The sequence below is a fragment of the Dipodomys ordii genome, unplaced genomic scaffold, assembly GCF_000151885.1.
Source record: "Dipodomys ordii isolate 6190 unplaced genomic scaffold, Dord_2.0 Scaffold176, whole genome shotgun sequence".
NCBI classification, from domain to species: Eukaryota; Metazoa; Chordata; class Mammalia; order Rodentia; family Heteromyidae; genus Dipodomys; species Dipodomys ordii.
The window spans coordinates 818,192-836,475 of NW_012267392.1; the positions used below are offsets into that span (position 1 = coordinate 818,192).

General features: G+C 44.2%; 2 protein-coding genes across 6 annotated transcripts in view; one reads left to right on the forward strand and one right to left on the reverse strand.

The window, feature by feature from the left end:
- Wdfy4 (WDFY family member 4) overlaps positions 1 to 18,284 on the forward strand; it is a 275,656-nt gene that overhangs the window by 206,923 nt on the left and 50,449 nt on the right. The gene's annotated exons all lie outside the window — the stretch shown is intronic.
- Lrrc18 (leucine rich repeat containing 18) lies at positions 3,530 to 4,297 on the reverse strand. The gene has a single exon (XM_013033736.1). It carries the CDS (start codon positions 4,295 to 4,297, stop codon positions 3,530 to 3,532), a length of 768 nt encoding a protein of 255 aa, XP_012889190.1.

The window sequence follows — 18,284 nt, forward strand, 5'->3', positions numbered from 1 at the left end:
AAGCTGTGGCTCAAGTGGCAGACTGCTAGCCCTGAGTGTGTGTGTGTGTGTGTGTGTGTGTGTGTGTGTTCCTGAGTGTGTGTGCACGCGCGCCCATGTGCGCCTGCATGCACGCCATCCTGGGGCTTGAACTTAGGGCCTGGGTGCTGTCCTTTAGCTTTTGCTTAAGGCTAGAGCTCTGCCACTCAAGCCACAGCTCCACTTCTGGCTTCTCACACCCTTTTTTGGTGATTAATTGGAGCTAAGAATCTCAAAAAAAGTTACACGGACTTTCCCTGCCTAGGCTGGCTTTGAACCAAGATCCTCAGATCTCAGCTTCCTGAGTAATTAGGATTATAAGCATGAGCCACTGGTGCCCTGATGCATTTTCATTTTTAAATAACTATAGATTCATCAGAATGAATAATATACAGATGCTCCATACACTCTGTCCTTCCTCTCTTGTTTTTTTTTTAAACATTATTCAGTTTTACAAATAGGACAGTTACATTGGTACAAGTGTGGGCATGGTTTCTTGTCCTTCACGTAATCACCACCAAACTCAAGATGTACAACTATTTCATTGCCACGAAGCAATCTCCTGTGCTGTTACTTCATCATCTCTCCTGACTCTGCCACCCTGTTGTTTTCCACTCCTGGTTACCACTGGTATGCTTTTCATCTCTGTATTTTTTTTATTTAGATAATGTCCTATAAATAGAACCAGGGAGTGTCCATGTTTCAGACACTGGCTTTTTCAACCTCAGAAAAATGCCATTGAGAATTATTCAAGTTGTGGCATGTATCAATAGGATATTCCTTTTTTTTGCCATGTATAAGTCTATCAGAGTTAGTTCAACAATGTGTACCACTCTGGTGGACATGTAATTGTTTCCAGTTTGGTGGCATTACAAATAAAGTTGATCATTGCAATGTTAGGCCACAAGTCTGCTATCTTACTTTTCGCTTTTGAAAGAAACTAACATTTATTATTTTTCTATTGAGGATGCATAGGAAAGGGAACACGTAAGAAATAAAAGAAATTAGTTTAAAAATCAGCCAATAGCTATGAATAACTTCTTTTTATTCTAATATTTTATATTACATGCCAATTATTCCAAAGAAAATTAAAAGTGATCCAAAGTATCCATATCAGATCCTATCCTATTCCCCTTTCTCCTTTTATTTTTTTTTCAGAACTTTATAAGGTTGTAGAGGGACTTACAATTTAACGTGTCCATCTAAGTGTCCTGTGCCTCTTGAGCAGTCACCCTTTCCAGCATTTTGCCCAATCCCATCAGCCCTTTCTTCTAGGCTCATTTCACATTTCCTACTTGCTTTGTCACATGTGTATGTTGAGTATTCTTGCTGTTTTTGTCCCTTGTTCCCTTCCCCATTAATCTCTCCCCTCCCACTACTTCTTTTTGTTGTCAAAATTCCATGTATGCTTAACTATAGTGCATTTGAGTATATTTCTCAACGTATGTGTTTTTGTAGCCATTTTAGCTGTTTGACTTATCATTAAGCATCTATAATTTATCCCAGGTTACTACTGGCTATGAACTGGTTACCAACTTGGGTGTACCACTTTGAGTGAAATATAGAGACCGTAAGACTTTCAAGTCTTTAATTGTTTATATGTCTATCATCAAATATTTTCCAAAGTCATTTTCACATACAGGTAGCCCGAAGGAAAGAGAATGAAGGTACATAAATGAGGAAATCAGTGGCTTGGGCAGCACCAGAGAGCCTGCTTCCACAATGTTCCCCCCATGCCACTCTTGTCTTCTGATACAAGGCTTTTCTTCTTCATAGTCATTTACTCCTGTTAGCTGATCAGTCTTCATGATTTGGCCATAAGCTATTCTAGGAAGACTCAGCAGGATGCATCCTGGGAAATGGAGACACAAGAGGCTGAGGTAGCTGTGCCAGGCCCCAAGGGCAATGCACAGGTCACATAGGTCAAATGGGGCTGCTCTGGCTCTCAGAAACCCTGCTGGACAGGGTCAGTGTAAGAAAAGGGAAACTCCATGGCTCTGTGTAAAGTATGTTTATTTGCCACGCTTTTCTGAGTTTCTCTTCTTTGCTAAGTTTTTGAATGCCTGGGAAGGAAATACTATTTCTCTAGAATTTTCTTGTGGGGAGCTGCTGTTCTTTCTAGGCCCTGAGTTCCTGAATAGATGCTTGAGTCAGATGAAGTTATTGGAGCAGTCTATCCTAGGACTGATAGGACATTCATCCAATCCAGAAGCACAACGCTTCAGCCTGTGATAGAGACACTAGAACTGGAGGCCTGCAGAACAGCAGGTAGGAACCAGTGATCTGCCTCCAAGATCCTGGCTTAGCAGTGAGTTTACCCCTGTGTACCCGTTAATGGCTCAGGCCTGTGATCCTGGCCACCCAGGAAGTTGAGATCTGGAGGATATAGACTGGAACTGTGTAGTAAAATGCCAACTAAATGAGTGAGCCTAGCAAGCAGGAGACTCTGAGTTCAGATCCCAGTACCAGCAAAAAGAATAATTGAATAAATGCCATAAATGTTATTATTTTAAGTATGTATAAACATATGTCACAGGAAAAATAGTAAGCTCTCAATAGTATGTGATTTACATATGTTGTAGGACAGGGCACACACACACACACACACACATTTATTTTTGTACTGGTCCTGGGGCTTAAACTCAGGGCCTGGGTGCTGTCCCCGAGCTTCTCTTGCTCAAGTCTAGCACTCTACCACTTCAGCCACAGTTCCACTTCCAGTTTTCTTTTTTCTTTTTCTTTTGGTAGTTTATTGGATATAAAAAGTCTTATGGGCCAGGCAGAAAAGTTCCCATGAGACTCATCTCCATTGGACTACCAGAAAACTAGAAGTGGAGCTGTGGGTAGAGGGCTAGCTTTGAACAAAAGAGTTGAGGGACAACACCCAGGCCCTGAGTTCAAGCCCCATGATGGACACAGACAAAAAAGGGTCTCACAGACTTTCCTGCCTTAGCTGACTTCAAACCACTATCCTCAGATCTCAGATCTCTGAGTAGCTAGGATTATAGGCATGAGCAATGAGTGCCCAGGGGTTTGATATTTTTTAAATGAAAAACATTTAGTAAAGAGAACAAATTCATGGGAGTTTGGAATCTAGATTTTCCGAGATTTTAAAAGTACTCTAGAGTTAGGTGCTGTGCTGTCTTAGCAACCCAGGCTCCAGCATTTCTCGAAAGAAATTCTAAGGGAAGTAGCTCCACACTGGGGAGCTGGTGGTAGCTTCTGAAATGCCAATGATGGTAAGAAGCTTCTGGTATTATGTGCTGTGGGACATGAGCGAAATGCATTGGCTCATTCCTGACCCCCTGTGCTTCTACAGGAGGATGGGTGCATACAAAGAAGAGAGCCTTTGAATCAACAAAACCACAGGCCAAGGAGGTAGGGAAAGGTGTTTTATGGGCTTGAATGGAAGGCTACTACAGTAACAGAGAAGCTTGCCCTTTCCTGTGAATTCAGCTCATTTTCCCCTTTCTTCCTCCTTCCCCCTCCAGCCTCAGGATAGGGTCCCAGATCACCTCCAGTCTTCTTGGTTATCCTTGGCCGTGGAGTTGGGTGAGACCAAATTGGCAAAGATTGGCTTTCTCGGTGCTGCTGGGGCTGTACTCTTGATTTTGTTCAGCTTCTCCCGGGCCAGTTGACATTTGCGAAGGCAGTTTGAACAGAGATCCTTTTCCTCTACCAGATAGAGGGTTTCCAGCCTCTTGATGGTATCTACAAAGGTATCCAGGTCATCTGTCTTGGGGAAGGGGTTCCGCTTAGTGTTGAGCTTCTTCAGCTTGGGCAGCTTGAAGATGTTGGGGGGGATGGTGGTCAGCAGGTTGTCGTGAAGCCCGACCTCATGGAGGTCCTTCAGCGCCCCCAGGGTGGTGGGCACGTTGTCCAGGTGGTTCAGACCGAGGTTCACGGTGCGCAGGTTCTTGAGCTGGTTCAGTTCCACAGGCAGCCCATTGGTAGTGAGCTTGTTGTTGCTGACATTCAGGTAGAGCAAGGTGGTCATCTGGCCGATGGACTCAGGTAGCTTGTCGATGTAGTTACTGTGCAGGTCCAGCCATCGCAGATTCTGAAACTTGGAGATGGAGTCGGGGATCTTTCTGATGAGGTTTCGGCTCAAGTCAATCTCGTCCACATCGTTGAGTCGTAGGATGCATTTGGGGAAGGTGGTGATTCCCATCTTGCTCAGGTCCAAGCGCTTCTTCCCATCGAATGTGACCTTGATACAATTCTTGGCCACATTGAGGGTGATCTTTCTGCCCTTAGGGGCTTTCCCACCCTTTGCCATGTTGTCTCAGTGAGCAAGGGTGCTGGAGAGATGTTGTTTCTGATTGGCTGATGATCAGTCTGAGGAAGCAGTCATGGGAAACTTCACAAGAGAGAAAATAACATCTGGTTAGGAGAAAACGTAAGGGTACCAGACTCTCCCCCAACCCCGAACCATGGGTTCTGCTCACTGGTGGTCAGAAAGAAACAGAATAATAGAGAGGTTTTAGAGCATCAGAGGAGTAACCCATCAAAAAAGTCTTCACAAATGGCATGCCCAAATTCCAAATCAACTTACTAGGAGACAAATGAGAAGTACAGAATTGGCCCAATGGATATCTCACTGCCCTGGGCTTTGATATGAACCCTGATGTGTGTGTGTGTGTGTGTGTGTGTGTGCACATGCATATGCGTGTATGTGTATGCACATGTATGTATGTGTGTGTGTGTGTTCTTGGATAGCACATAAATGCAAAGTCTCCTTAGAATTGCTCCATATTTGTTCTAGGGAAGGGCTGCTGTGAGATGCAACACAATTCTGGACATAAGGGAATAAGATACGTTTTAGGAATGACTTACTATATTCCTCTTTATTTTGGGGACTCAGAGGAGCTCAGCAGACTTTGCCACAGGAAGTAAGAAGAAGCTCTGAGCCTAGGGTGTCAGAGTTTGCACCCAGTACTCCAGGATGGGTGTAGGAGTGAGCCTGGCATTCATGAGAATGCAGCCTTCCCCCACCCTCCCCCACTGAAATTTGATATAGACAGCTCTTCATAAGGAGGCATATTGATGGTTGTAAGGACCTCCATTCAGAGTGGTAGAATGTTGCCTGTGATAGAGAATTCTGGTCTTGGTGTGCTTGGCTTCAAAGTCTAGTTCTGCTCTTCTCAGAAATTCTCAGTGTCTGAGTCCCCTTGTTTGTAAGTCAAGCTACTTATTGCATTCTTAGAGGGTCTAAATTATCTAATACCCCACAGCACCCATAACAGTGCCTGGCTCCTAGAAAAGGTTTGATTGCTGTTAGTTATTAATCATCGCAAGCAACATTCACATATTATTTCTAGTCCTCACCAAAATCCATTGTGTGAACCCATTGTAAAGAGAAAGAGACAAAGGTACATAAGCAAGCTTCCTTCTATAGCTAGGAACATGATGTAAACTCTACATAGTTAACAATTAAGGAGCCTATTTATAAATAATCCACAAGTTGAGGAAGTCTCAAGAGAAGTTAGAATATATTCTGAACTGAAGCAAAATGAAAATATAGCACAATTGATGGCAGCAATGGGAGGGAAACTTAAAGCTTTAAAGTCTTACATGACAACCAGACACTAGTGGCTCATGCCTGTAATCCTATCTGCTCAGGAGGCTGAGATCTGAGGAGCATGGTTTGAAGCCAGAAAGGCCCATGAGACTCATCTCCCAAGTAGCTACCAAAAAGCTGTAGGTGGAGCTGTGGCTCAAGTGGTAGAGTGTTAACTTTGAACACAAAAGCTCCGAGACAAGGCCCAGGCCCTAAGTTCAAGCCCCAGAACAAAAGAAAGTCTCATATGAAAAAAGAAAAACATATTCCCAATCTATAGAACTAACCTCCAATTCAAAAATCTATTTTACCTAACTATTCAAGAGGCAGAGATTGGGAGGATTAAACTTCCAGGCTAGTCCAGGCAAAAATTAGTAAGAACCCAATCTCAACAAATGAACCAGATGAATGTAGTGACTCACAGCTACAATCCTAGCTATTCAGGTGGCAAGGGTAGGAGGATTTCTATGCAAAGCAGACCCAGGGCAAAAGATGAGAGACCTTATATGAAAAGTATCTAAAAGAAAGTGGGCCCCTCTGTATGGTATTTTCACGATTAAAAAAAAAAAAAGGAAAGTGGGCCGAGGACATGACTCAAGTAGTAGAGTCTGTCTAGCAAGTGTTCAAACCCTAGTTACAGGCCCCCAACCACCCAAAAATGATGACTTGAGATTAGAAAAGCCTCTGTTATGATTCTGTGTTGATCAGCTTTTCCCACAAAGTAGGGCAGTCAAATTGAACAAAAAAAATTGCATGATCCCCAGTTAAACTTGCACTTTAGATGAACAACAGAGGCCTTTCAGGCAAATGTTCCAAAGGCCAGCACAGCGCTGTGTTTTACTTGGCAGCCCTACCCTGTGGGTCTGGACAGGTGCTCAGTTTTCCTTTGTCTGTGGTCCTTACAGTCTTTTGAGTCTGAGAAAAGCCGAGTCTATTTTGCTTCTTCTTACCTTTACTCATTTATCTACTCATTGAACCTGAGGGATATCAAGCCTCTGAGCTACATAGGTAACCAATGAACCAGCCTGCTCCCCAAGTTCAGGTAGCTAAAATCCATATAATCACTGAGTCTAATTGGATTCCATTGGACTCTCAAAACATGGACCTGCTCATTAGTTTTCCCCTATATGAGATGAAATTCAGGTGTGGGTTAGTGGGCTCCTGGATGGGAAGATACTCTTCCAGTGGAATAGACACACGGCTAGCCAACCCCTTTGAGCCTGTCTCTCCTACCCACCCACACCGTGAGAAGCAGCCCTCCCAGGGCTGATTGATGATGGTGAGGAAGCAGCCAGAAGCTGGCCAAAGTACTGCTCCATTAAGGAATCACTCTTCAATGGACCCTTTGGCTCTGAGCCTGCCCATTAATCACTGAGAGGCAAAGTAGAGGGCTGGCTGGGCTAATGCACTTCACCTTCTCCCTGGCAAGTGTGGGTCCCCAGACAGCTTTAGGCCAGATGGGAACATAATGAGCCACCACCCTTGCAGGGCTTCCTCAAGGCCATCTGAAGATGGCTGGTGGAAGACAGGGTGTGTTGTGTTGCTCATGGACAGATCACCCTGACTCCTAAATCTGCTCAGCTCCACTAGAAGCAGACCAGCACCAGGAGCCTCATTTCAGAAACCCCTAGAGGTCAAGGACCTTTCCTCTAGCGTGTGTGTCTTTGAGTCCTGCTCAGGCCCGACCCACTCAGCAGAGAAGTGTGAAACAGGTGATCTTTTGAGATAAGCAAAACTGGCTAGATGGCATGCCTTGACATGTAAATCCTCAGGTGTCACACTGGGAACAACCTGCACATGATAAGATGGTGGGCGTAGGGGAAATGAGATGCAAATAAACATATGGGTGGATGGATGCATGGACAGGCAGCTGGATGGATGGATGGGTGGATGGATGGATGGATGGATGAATAGATGGATAGATAATAGATATCATTTCATATGAACAACTAAGAAGCCCAAATGTAAGAATGTCTTATATGTAGTGGCTTGTCTTTAACAATTGGTTAATACTTGGGAAAAAAGTGGACCAGTTGGTTTGGTTTTAATTTCTAATTAATTTTTTTTCTATCCAGTCATTGTGAATCAAACAGCATGGTGAGGCACCCCATGGATATCTAAATTAAAAACGTAATGGCAACCTATATTTTAATGCCATGCAAACATTTGCAAGCATTTTCAGTTGGAAGGTCCTGACAATCATTATGATAGGAGAATGCATTCTGGTGCTTCACACTCATGTATTTTCACTACGTTTTTAAATAAGACTGACTTTTTTCTATACATCTGTTATTTCTAAATAACTTGCTGGCATTATGTTACAATTAATTATCTCACTCTTTGATGCATAGTAGAAATAAGGCCTCCTAAGTCACATACCCCTCCCGTTTCTTAGCTAAATATTTGGGTAACTTTGTATGAAGCCTCAAGCCAGAAGGATGAGATATAGCCTGGCTTTGTGAGTGATCTCTTAAGAGGAAATGATACATACTTTTGTCAACACTTCATTCATGCAGAAGGAAAGATACTCCTTGACTTAGCATAGGGTTATGACTTGATGACCCACCATTGGCTGAAAACATTGTAAATGGAAAGTGCATCAACTGCCTCCAAACATCGCAGCTAAGCACCCTGTAGAATATGTACCACTGCCCCCTGAGACTGACTGTGAGCTGGGGTGTCCTGCAGCTGCCGGGCACCTCTGGAGAGGCTCCTAAGCATATCATAGTCTGGGAAAAGATCCAAACTCAAAACTCCAAATATAGTGTCAAGTGTCAAGGATTTGGTTTCCCAAGCTGGCTTTGAACCTGTAGCTAGAACTACAGATGTAAGCCACTGGTGCCTGGCTCAACCTTAACTCTAACTCTGTGTGTGTGTGTGTGTGTGTGTGTCTGTGTGTCTGTGTGTCTGTGTGTCTGTGTGTGTCTGTGCGTCTCCTGGGGCTTGAACTCAGGACCTGGGCTCTGTTCCTGAGCTTTTGCACTCAAGGCTAGCACTCTACTACTTTAGCCATAGCTTCATTTCCAGTTTTTTGGTAGTTAATTGGAGATAAAAGTCTCTTGGATTTTCCTGTCTCTTGGATTTTCATGGCTTCAAACCATGATCCTCACATCTCAGCCTCCTGAGTAATCAGGATTACAGATATGAACCTCTGGTGCCTGGCTCAGCCACAATTTTTTTTAAATGAAGGAATTGAAGCTTAGAGTAGTTAAGGGACTTCCCCAGGCCACACAGCCAAAGTCTAACCTAGATGAGTGAAGCTTAAGCTGCGTGCACTGAATTCTGTCTGCTCCCACTTCATTCCTCTGTTGCCTGCCCTGTAATTAGTAGCAAACACCTCATCCTGGGGGCCACATTGCTGGCCCCACTAACTACAAAGAGAGGAAGCTATTCTGGAATTGTAGCACTTGCAGGCTGAAAGTCCTGCCCAGCCCAAGTATCACCAGCCCTATGCCCAAGAAGGTGTGCATACCTAAAGCAATCTGGTCACTAGGAACCCAAGAGTTTTGAGCCCTTGGACTCACAGTGACCCGTCTGGTCAGATTCACTCTCACTACCAGAGTGGTCACAGGCCAGGGCTTACAGGGGGAATGTATGCTTGAGGGCCAACTCTGCAGTGGCTGGTGAAGGAGATACAAGCTTCACTCACATTCCCTCCTGGATCCACAAGACAGGTAGCCCACCCACTTTCTGGCAGGGGCCACATGCAAATAGAAGCCCACAAAGAAACCATTCAGCGTGACCTTTTCCATTGCCCAGTATACAGCACTCCTTTTCACAGACAGGTAGATGTATGTGAGAGTATGAGTTTTGTTGATATTTGAACAGTGTTGATGGAGTCACTTAACTGTAAGAGCTTGGCAGTTGACTATGAGAGAGGAGTGGCATGGAGACAGAAGGGAGGAATAAAAGAGGAAAGGAAGGAGAGGAAAGAAGGAGGAGGAGGTAAAGGAGGAGGAAGGAGAGGAGAGGGGAGGGGAGAGAAGGAGAGTGGTGGATTAAAGGCACTCACAAAACCATAGCTTGCTTGCTAGGCATAGGTGCCAGGTGAGCAGGGAAGGAGGGGGAAATTGGCTCCTCCAGCCCCCCTGGGGATACCATGACGTGAGCATCTTATTTTTAACAATTTATTTTATTATTATTATCATTAAATAGTTACACAAAGAAGGTCCCATTCTATAAAACAATATATGAATCCAAGGTGTCTGACAACATCGCTCCTAACCCATCCTTTCTCAAGGTGAGCATCTTTCCACACTGATGAGAGTCAAATGTGAAGACAAACATTTCACCTGCATGGCCTAGAATGTCAGCCAAGCTCATTCTCTGGCACCCAGCAGAGCAGCGATCTTTAGTCTCTTCACCATGGGAGTTCACACTAAGATCTAACTTCTACTATGTCTAGGCAGCAGTTTGTCTATCTTTGCTTTCTCTCTCCGTGTGTGTGTGTGTGTGTGTGTGTGTGTGTGTGTGTGTGTGTGTGTGTGTGTGTGTTCAAGCTCCAATACTGAAGCTTGTCAGGCCTTGTTTTCTTGCTTGGATTTTTTTAACTCAAGGCTGGTGCCCTACCATTTGAGCCACTGCTCCACTTCTGGCTTTTTTATTTGTCAGTCACAGGGCTTAAACTTGGGGTCTGAGCACTATCCCTGACCTCTTTTGCCCAAGGCTAGCACTCTATTACTTTGAGTCACGGTGCCACTTTTGATTTTTTAGTGCTTAATTGGAGAGAAGAGTCTCACGGACTTTCCTGCCTGAGCTGGCTTAGAAGTTCAAGCCTCAGATCTCAGTCTCCTTCATAGCTAAGATTACAGGAATGAGCCCCTAGTGCCAGGCTAACCTTCCAGCTTTTTACGGGTTAATTAGAGGTAAGAATCTCAAGGATTCATCCCCCAGAGCTGGCTTTGAACCTGGACCCTCAAATCCTCCTGAGGAGGATTACAGTCATGAGCTGCTGCATCTGGCTGTTTCTCTCTTGATGCTGTCTGTCCCTCTGCTCAGTACTGTGCACAGCTAACCATCCTTTGCCATTCATTCCATCCTCACAGCTGTCCTCGGAGTCTGTTATTCTTCCCACTCATGAGCATGGTACAGGGCGGGGTGGTGGATGAGTGGTCTGTCTTATTCTTCTCATTAAGTTAAAGCTCTCTCCCCAGTGCCCGGAGAGCAGCAAACAGGGTCTCCATGCAAATGACAGGCTTCATTACATTTGGCAGTTATCTGGTTAATCCAATCAACATGGCGGTGAAGTATCTTGCTGGGACATTATACATTTACAGCTTTGCCCACCCTAATATTATTTACTTCTCTCACTGTGGCATACTGGTGGCTCAACCCATGTGCACATAACAGGAAGCCATTCTCTGTCACACTGTCCCCTGTCCCCAGGTGGGCAATAAGAATTCAACTTTTATTTGGAGCAAAAGCTCCCAAGAGATCACGCGGCCCCACTGCCGAAGATTATGATTTCTTATTGGTTTAATAGCATCTATTTTGTAATTTGGAATGCAGTCTGTTTTAATTGGATTTGTTAAAGGAACAAAAGGGAATAGGTGACTTACAATTAAAATAAAATATTAAGATTATTAGTGTAACAGACTAGAAATATCTAGTTCATTGAGCACATGCTCAGATCACACAGACTGCCTTCACATAGGCAGAGCCCAAAGGACCTAGGCAGACCCAGGTGTGTGTGTGTGTGTGTGTGTGTGTGTGTGTGTGTGTGTGTGTGTGTCTGTCTGTCTGTCTGTCTGTCTGTCTGTCTGTCAGTATTGGGGCTCAGAGCCTAGGTGCTGTCTCTTCAGCATTTTAGCTTAATGCTGGCACTCTACCACTGAAGCCACAGCTTTACTTTTGGCTTTTGGTGTTTTGGTTGGAGATATGACTCTCCTGGACTTTGCTGGTCCAGGCTGACTTTGAACTTGGATCCTCAGATCTCAGCCACCTGAGTAGCTAGGATTATAGGCATTTTAAATCCGCAGAGGGGAGTGTTAACATTCCATTTCAGCCATCTTGTTTTAGGTTATGCCATTGCAGACAGACATTGTTTTATTCCCTCTTCCCCTGCTAGCCACACAAAGATTCAGGGCTGAGGAAAGCAGAGAGATGCCCATGGTCTTTAGGTGGTTGGCACCTAAATTCTCAGTCCATCCAAAAGAGCTGGTGAGTATCCTGAGCCTTCCTATTCATCAGTCTCCACATTGTCTAGGGTGATAAAAGTGGCTGCTTCTAGCCAGGCACTAGTGGCTCACACCTGTTATCCTAGCTATTCAGAAAGCTAAGGTCTGAGGAGTGTGGCTCAAAGCCAGCCTGGGCAGGAAGGTCCAGGAGACTCTAACCTTCAATTAACAAAAAAGCCAGAAGTAGAGCTGTGGCTCAAGTGGCAGAGTGCTAGCTTTGATTACAAAAACCCAAGGATAGTACCCAGGCCTTGAGTTCAAGACCCAGGACCCGCATACACACACACACACACACACACACACACACACACACTCACACACAAGATGGCTGCTTTTCCAAGCGTTGGATGAGACAAGTGTGAGTACTTCAGAGAGCCTTGTGAGGGGTGGGAGGAAGGCAGGGATAAGACAGCATAATTATCCATCGGAGGAGCTGGGGCTTAGTACTCCAACTGGATAGAAATCCCATTCAGTACCAGCACAAAAAGAAGAAGAAGAAATAGAATTAAAGGAACTTACAGATTCAATTATACTTTTTATCTATTTTAATCTCTAGAGTTGGCTGCAATCCAATCTGCTTCTTCATTCTCCAACAGTTTTTATATGAGTTGTACTCAGGTGCGCATCAGGATATATATAGTGAACAAGGCAGGCAGCTTTGTCTTTTATTGTGAAATTTCCCATTTGAGGGAAAAGCAAATCAAGCAAAACCCAAAGCAAACAAAATAACCAAAGGAGCATTTTCAGTGGTGCAAATGGTCTTCCAATAATACAAGAGATGGTATGTAGAAAATGCCAAGTTGGGAATAGAGTTTGGGGGTGTGGGGTTACCAGTGTCAACTGAGATGCTTGGGAAAGTCCCTTCTTAGCTGCCACTTAACTGCTAAGGAGAAGTCACATGGGAGGATTTGGTGAAGAACTGGCCAGGAAGACGATGTGCATAGGAGAGAAGTCCTAAGAGTGGTACAGAGCCTGGGATGTTTGAGGAAAAGATGCTTAGGCATCTGGAACACAGAGTTGCAGAAGAAGGGAGGGTATGGCCAGGGGCTGCTGGAGGGCTACTCAGGGTAGGCATGAGGATTAGTCATCTCCTGGAAGAACAGAAGAGAAAGGAAAGGAAGAAGAGACAAAGACAGACACAAACTGGGTGTGGCAAGAAAGGTAGTAGGTACTAAATAGGTGGTGGAGGAAGAGGGGGACCATGCAGATTCAAAATGTGGTGGGGGCAGGTGGTAGGAGCAGGTGATGAAACCTTTCTAGAATGGTGGTCAGGTAAGAGAAAACTCAAGAGCAGGCTGAAATTTCCAGTGGACCTTGGTGTCTGCCTGCATGCCTGCCTGCCTGCCTGCCTGCCTGCCTCCCTCCCTCCCTCCCTTCCTTCCTTCCTTCCTTGCCTGCCTTTCTTTTTCTTTCTTCCTCTTGCTCTCTCTCTCCCTTCCTCCTCCCTCTCTTCCTTCCTTCATACCCCCTCCCTCTCTCTTTTTGTCGGTCATGGGGACTGAACTTGGGGCCTAAGCACTGGCCCTGAGCTTTTGTGCTCAAGGCCACTGTTCTACCACTTGAGTTACAGCACCACTTCTGGTTTTCTGGTTAACTAGAGATTAAGAATCTAATGGACTTTCCTACCTGGGCTGGCTTTGAACTGTGAGCTTCAGATCAGTCTCCTGAGTAGTTAGGATTATAGGCTTGAGCCACCAGCACTTGATTAACCCTGGTATTTTCTATATATTTGTCCTTCCTTTTTTTTAAAGTGCAAACTCTAGGCTTAATTGCATTTCTTTTTTCTTTTCTGTGTGTGTGTGTGTGTGTGTGTGTGTGTGTGTGTGTGCATGTGCGTGCATATATGTGCTGGTCCTAGGGTTTAAATTCAGAGCCCAAGCACTGTCCTTAAGGCTAGTATTTTACTACTGGTGCCACAGCTCCTTTGTAGCTTTTTGGTGGTTAATTGGAGACAAGAAGTTCACAGACTTTCCTGCCTGGGCTGGCTTTTCAAATCTCAATCCTCAGATCTCAGCCTCCTACGTAGCTGGGATTAGAAATCATTTAATTCATGCATCCCTTTTCAGAGATACACATGGAGGCCTGTCCTTGTCAAAGTCACGTGCTGCCCCAGCAGAGCCCACATCTGCTCTGCTCCCGTGTCTGTCCTGTGTCTGTCATTATCTTTTCCATGAACATTTGGCTTCACTAAGTCCTAGATAAATTTGGCCCCAGGGCTGGCAGGGACATTCCTAGTGCACTGTGAAGATGCTAGAGGGAGGTGAAGGAGGGCCTGAGGGAACTTTTGTCCTGTCCTGGTCAAGTTCTGTTGTCATGGCTCATGCTGAATCCAAAGAAGGTGTTGGTGTGTCTTCAGAGTGCTCTAGGGATAGGATAAGGGTCTTTGTCGGAGCCTGGCATCGAACTGGGAAATTGGAACTTGACAGTGAATCGAGTTGGTGGCGAAAGTTGGCAAGCTTGTGTTCCAGAGGTAGGAGAATCCTGGAAGCGCCATTGCCTGGCTTTCTCACTGCTGTTCCCCAGCTGGGAAGCGGGGCAGAGTGGAGGAGGTCTCCCTTAGTACTTAGCAGCAGGTAGACTCCTGGGAGTCCCACCAGGAAGCTGAAGTACTAAACACCAGCACTGGTCCACACTGCCTCTAGACAGCCACGGGTGCCCCGGTGCTCTGCAGGGCGGGGGTGATCTCAGCATGTTCCTACAGGACCTCGGCCTCACCCCGGCTTGGAGACCAGTCATGGCTCTATGCGAATGATTTCTTTGCTGGAGTCTCAGCCTTTCTGAGTGTCATTTTATGGCATACGAGCTGCTGTTCCGTACTTGCTCCTATAGCACCCAGGCAATTTGTGATTTTATCAGGACCTATTTTGTGTCACACACTTTGCAAAACAACAACATGAGGTTTATGCCTCCAGACTGAGTGCCCAGTTTTTATGCTGGCTATCCACCCTGGGCCAGGCATTTAATGGACATTTTACAGGATCCCCGATGTGCTGTTTTCCTGTGCAGTGGAGGCTTAGAGAGGCCAAAGTACTTGTCTGAAAGACATTAAATAGATGACCTGCCTCTTCTCACCAAGCCTGTCACACAAAACTCAAGACTTGAAATGTGTGTTCTAGAATCTTCCAACATGTTCCTAAGCATATCATCACATGTTCACATGCAGGGCCCATGTCAGCCTAGGACTAAACCACTTGCTAATAGGTTTAGTTGGTCAGGATAATTTGTACAAGGATTGTATTACCAGCTTTCTTAAGACACTGATTGTTCTCCAAACTCCTCTGCAGTTAATAGCAACCAGGTGAGATCTGCTGAAGTTTACCTTAGTGACTTTCGTGCATAAAGAAGCATGTCCATTTCAGTTTCCTAGGAGGACTGACTGGCTAAGTAGAAAAACAGAACAGACACCAACCTCTATCTGCCTCTACCTGAACAGCAAAAATGCCCAAGGAGATGGGTGGTAGGGGCTCATGCCTGTAATCCTAGCTACTTAGGAGACTAAGATCTGAGGACTCAAGTTTAAAGCTGGTCCAGGGGGACAAACCCTTGAGACATTATCTCCAATTAACCAGCAAAAAGGCTGAAGTGCAACTGTGGCTCAAGTGGTTCAACACCAGCTTTAAGCCAAAAATCCAAGCAAGAGCATTAGGTCTTGAGTTCAAACACAAACAAATAATAATGAAAAAAAATAGGGCCAGGTGCTGGTGGCTCACACCTATAATCCTAACAGCTCAGGAAGCTGAGAGCTGAGGATCACAGTTCGAAGCCAGCTTAGACAAGAAAGTCTGTGAGACTCTTCTCTTCAGTTAAGCACCAAAAAAAAAGCTTGAAGTGGAAGTGTGTCTCAAGAGTGCTAGCCTTGAGCACAAAGGCTCACTAAAAACAAAAAATGCAACCCAGCAATTGCCCAACAAGACTTTAGAAAGAGAACCAGTTGTGACAATCATCATGTCTGTCCCCTGCTTCAGGAGTCCCCTCCTCCCAAGTTTACACAAGGCCCAAGGGGCCCTAAGAATACCAGGCCTTGTCCCTGTCCCCAGCTGGCTGTCTTGCTGGCCAGGCTCAGGGCACTTTGGCTCCCCTCTTAAATAATGCATTAGCCGGTGTCTGGGCTTTGTCAGTAAAGCAGCCAGGAGTACAGGCATCTCCAGAGTTGCTTACTCAAAGGAGAGGGGAAAAATAGTCTGAAGCATTGTTGTTTGGCAAAGTTAAAGCAAATCTATAAATACACCAAAGTAAAAACTTACCTCAGTTTGTCCCGTTCCTCTTCCTCTGTGGTCAAACGTTGTCACCAGGCAACCAGAGACTTGGGACCTGGGGTAATTAGCATAATCTTGAAGCCAGCCTACAAAGGGAAGGAAGCAGGGACAGGGGCTGAAAAGATCTCCAGAAGGTAAACCATAACCCTGGGCTTTTGATCTTGTGACCCCTGCAGTTTGGCATTTGCTTTGTGTTTGGCCAAGGGTGGGATGAGTGAGACAAGATTAGAGTTTCTAACCCCAAAAGATATTTTCCCGGGCAGCCTCCTGCTGTGGACGTGGCTCATAGGGAAAAGGCCAACATATGGCCCTTTTAAAGGGATAGTTTTCTTCACTTCCATGCAAGTTGTCCTGTTTTTTTCTTTGTTGTTTGTTGTCATTGTTTTTGTTGTTTTTTTACTTTTTTGCTTGAGGGTTAACTGGCTAAGTAGAAGCCTAACAAACCTCAGCTTCTACCTGCCTCCATCCGCACAGCAAAAAATGACTGAGGAGTTGAACTCTGCTGGTCCACACCTGTAATCCTAGCTGCTGAGGAGGCTGAGATATGAGGATCATGGTTCAAAGCCAGCCTGGGCAGAAAAATCTATGAGAATGAAGATTTAATCAATTTAATTAAGATTTTATTTCTCACAGTTTCATTTGTCTCTGTGCCTTTTTCACTCTTGAAGCTCACAAAATCTTCAAGTTCTGTATTGTTTTTTCCGGACTGATTTCCTGTTGTCAAATGCTGATATATGACATATGCTGAATCTACAGCTGAAAGAATGGCAACACTGAGTCTGGGGGCTTTTACAGATACTTCCAGTGTGGCACTCTATCGAATAAAGTTGTGGTAAATGTGTGTGTGTGTGTGTGTGTGTGCAGGGATTTTTAACCCAGGGCTTCTAGTGCTCTCATTTTTTTTCACTCAAGGCTGTTTCTCTACCACTTAAGTTACAACTCCATTTCCTTATGGACTTTTATTTTAGACTTTTACTTTTTGCTTTAGATTAAATTTCCAATAATTGAGAATATTAGCAAAACAAGTATTAGTATTACTATGCAGATAATAAAAAAACATTGTAGAAACATTAGCAATTGCATATATAGAAAGAGAACATCTAACTATTTAAATTTCTCCACCCAGAAATGAATAGAAAAGAAATAAAATAATTAGCAAATAAATCACATAAATAATTTAAAATCAAGATTAATCCAAGCAATAAAAATTTTAGGAAGTATAAAGAATGAAGTAATTCAAATTTAGAAATAAAAGCAACATGAGGCATTAAATAGAGATAACAATAAAAATTTTGAATACATAACACACATTAGATTTTAATTTTTAGTCTGAAAATAAAATAAAATCACTTAAACAGCAAATGGATTTAAATAAATTTACAAATAAAGATAATTAAAAAGTTTAAAAATAACTCAAAATTCTACTTCCCATCATATGTCTAGTGGGAGTATATATAACTTATGACTGAAATTAGAAATAATATAATAGTCATAAAATCTAGATAAGTAAAACAATATTATTTGTATATTTGTGACAGTTCTGGGCTTGAATTCGGATGCTCTACCACTTGAACCACACCTCCAGGTCCATTCTGGGTGTGTGTGTGTGTGTGTGTGTGTGTGTGTGTGTGTGTGTGTGTGTGAGTTGTAGGGCTTGAACTCAAGGCTTTGAGCTCTCACTTGGTTTTCTGTTCAAGGCTGGCACTGTACTACCTCCACTTCACAAAAATCAGTATTTTAAGGAAGAAAATATGGTAAGAAGGTAAATAGATTTAATCTCAGCATTAAAGTCACTTGTAATGTATACGATGAAAAAACTTTGTATTGAATAAACATCTGCAGCATCATGTTGTGGCATAGCTATCCAGTAACAATCTGATAAATCTGGTGGGGCTTTTGGTGGTGGTGGTGGTGGTGGTGGTGTGTGTGTGTGTGTGGTGATTTAACAGGGTTTAAACTTAGGGCCCTGACCTATTGCTCGGCTTTCTTGTTCACAGCTGGCACTTTACTACCATACCTCCAGTTTTTGGCATTTTATTGCCTAATTGGAGATTACAATTTTCTTCCCAGGGGCTGGCTTTGAACTTGAGTCCTTTAGCTCTCAGCTTCCTGAGTAGCTTGGATTACAGGCCTGAGCCACAGGTACCCAGCTGAATGTTAACTATTTTTACTGAATGTCTGCAAGTATATGCCAGTACCAGCATTTCTAATGGCCGATTTCAATGCAACCAGGACTGTTAAGACTGGTTTTCAGAGTCAGGGCCCTTGATCAAG

Excerpts from the sequence above, each read along its gene's own strand:
- Lrrc18 (XM_013033736.1), bottom strand. The coding sequence starts at position 4,297 with ATGGCAAAGGGTGGGAAAGCCCCTAAGGGCAGAAAGATCACCCTCAAT.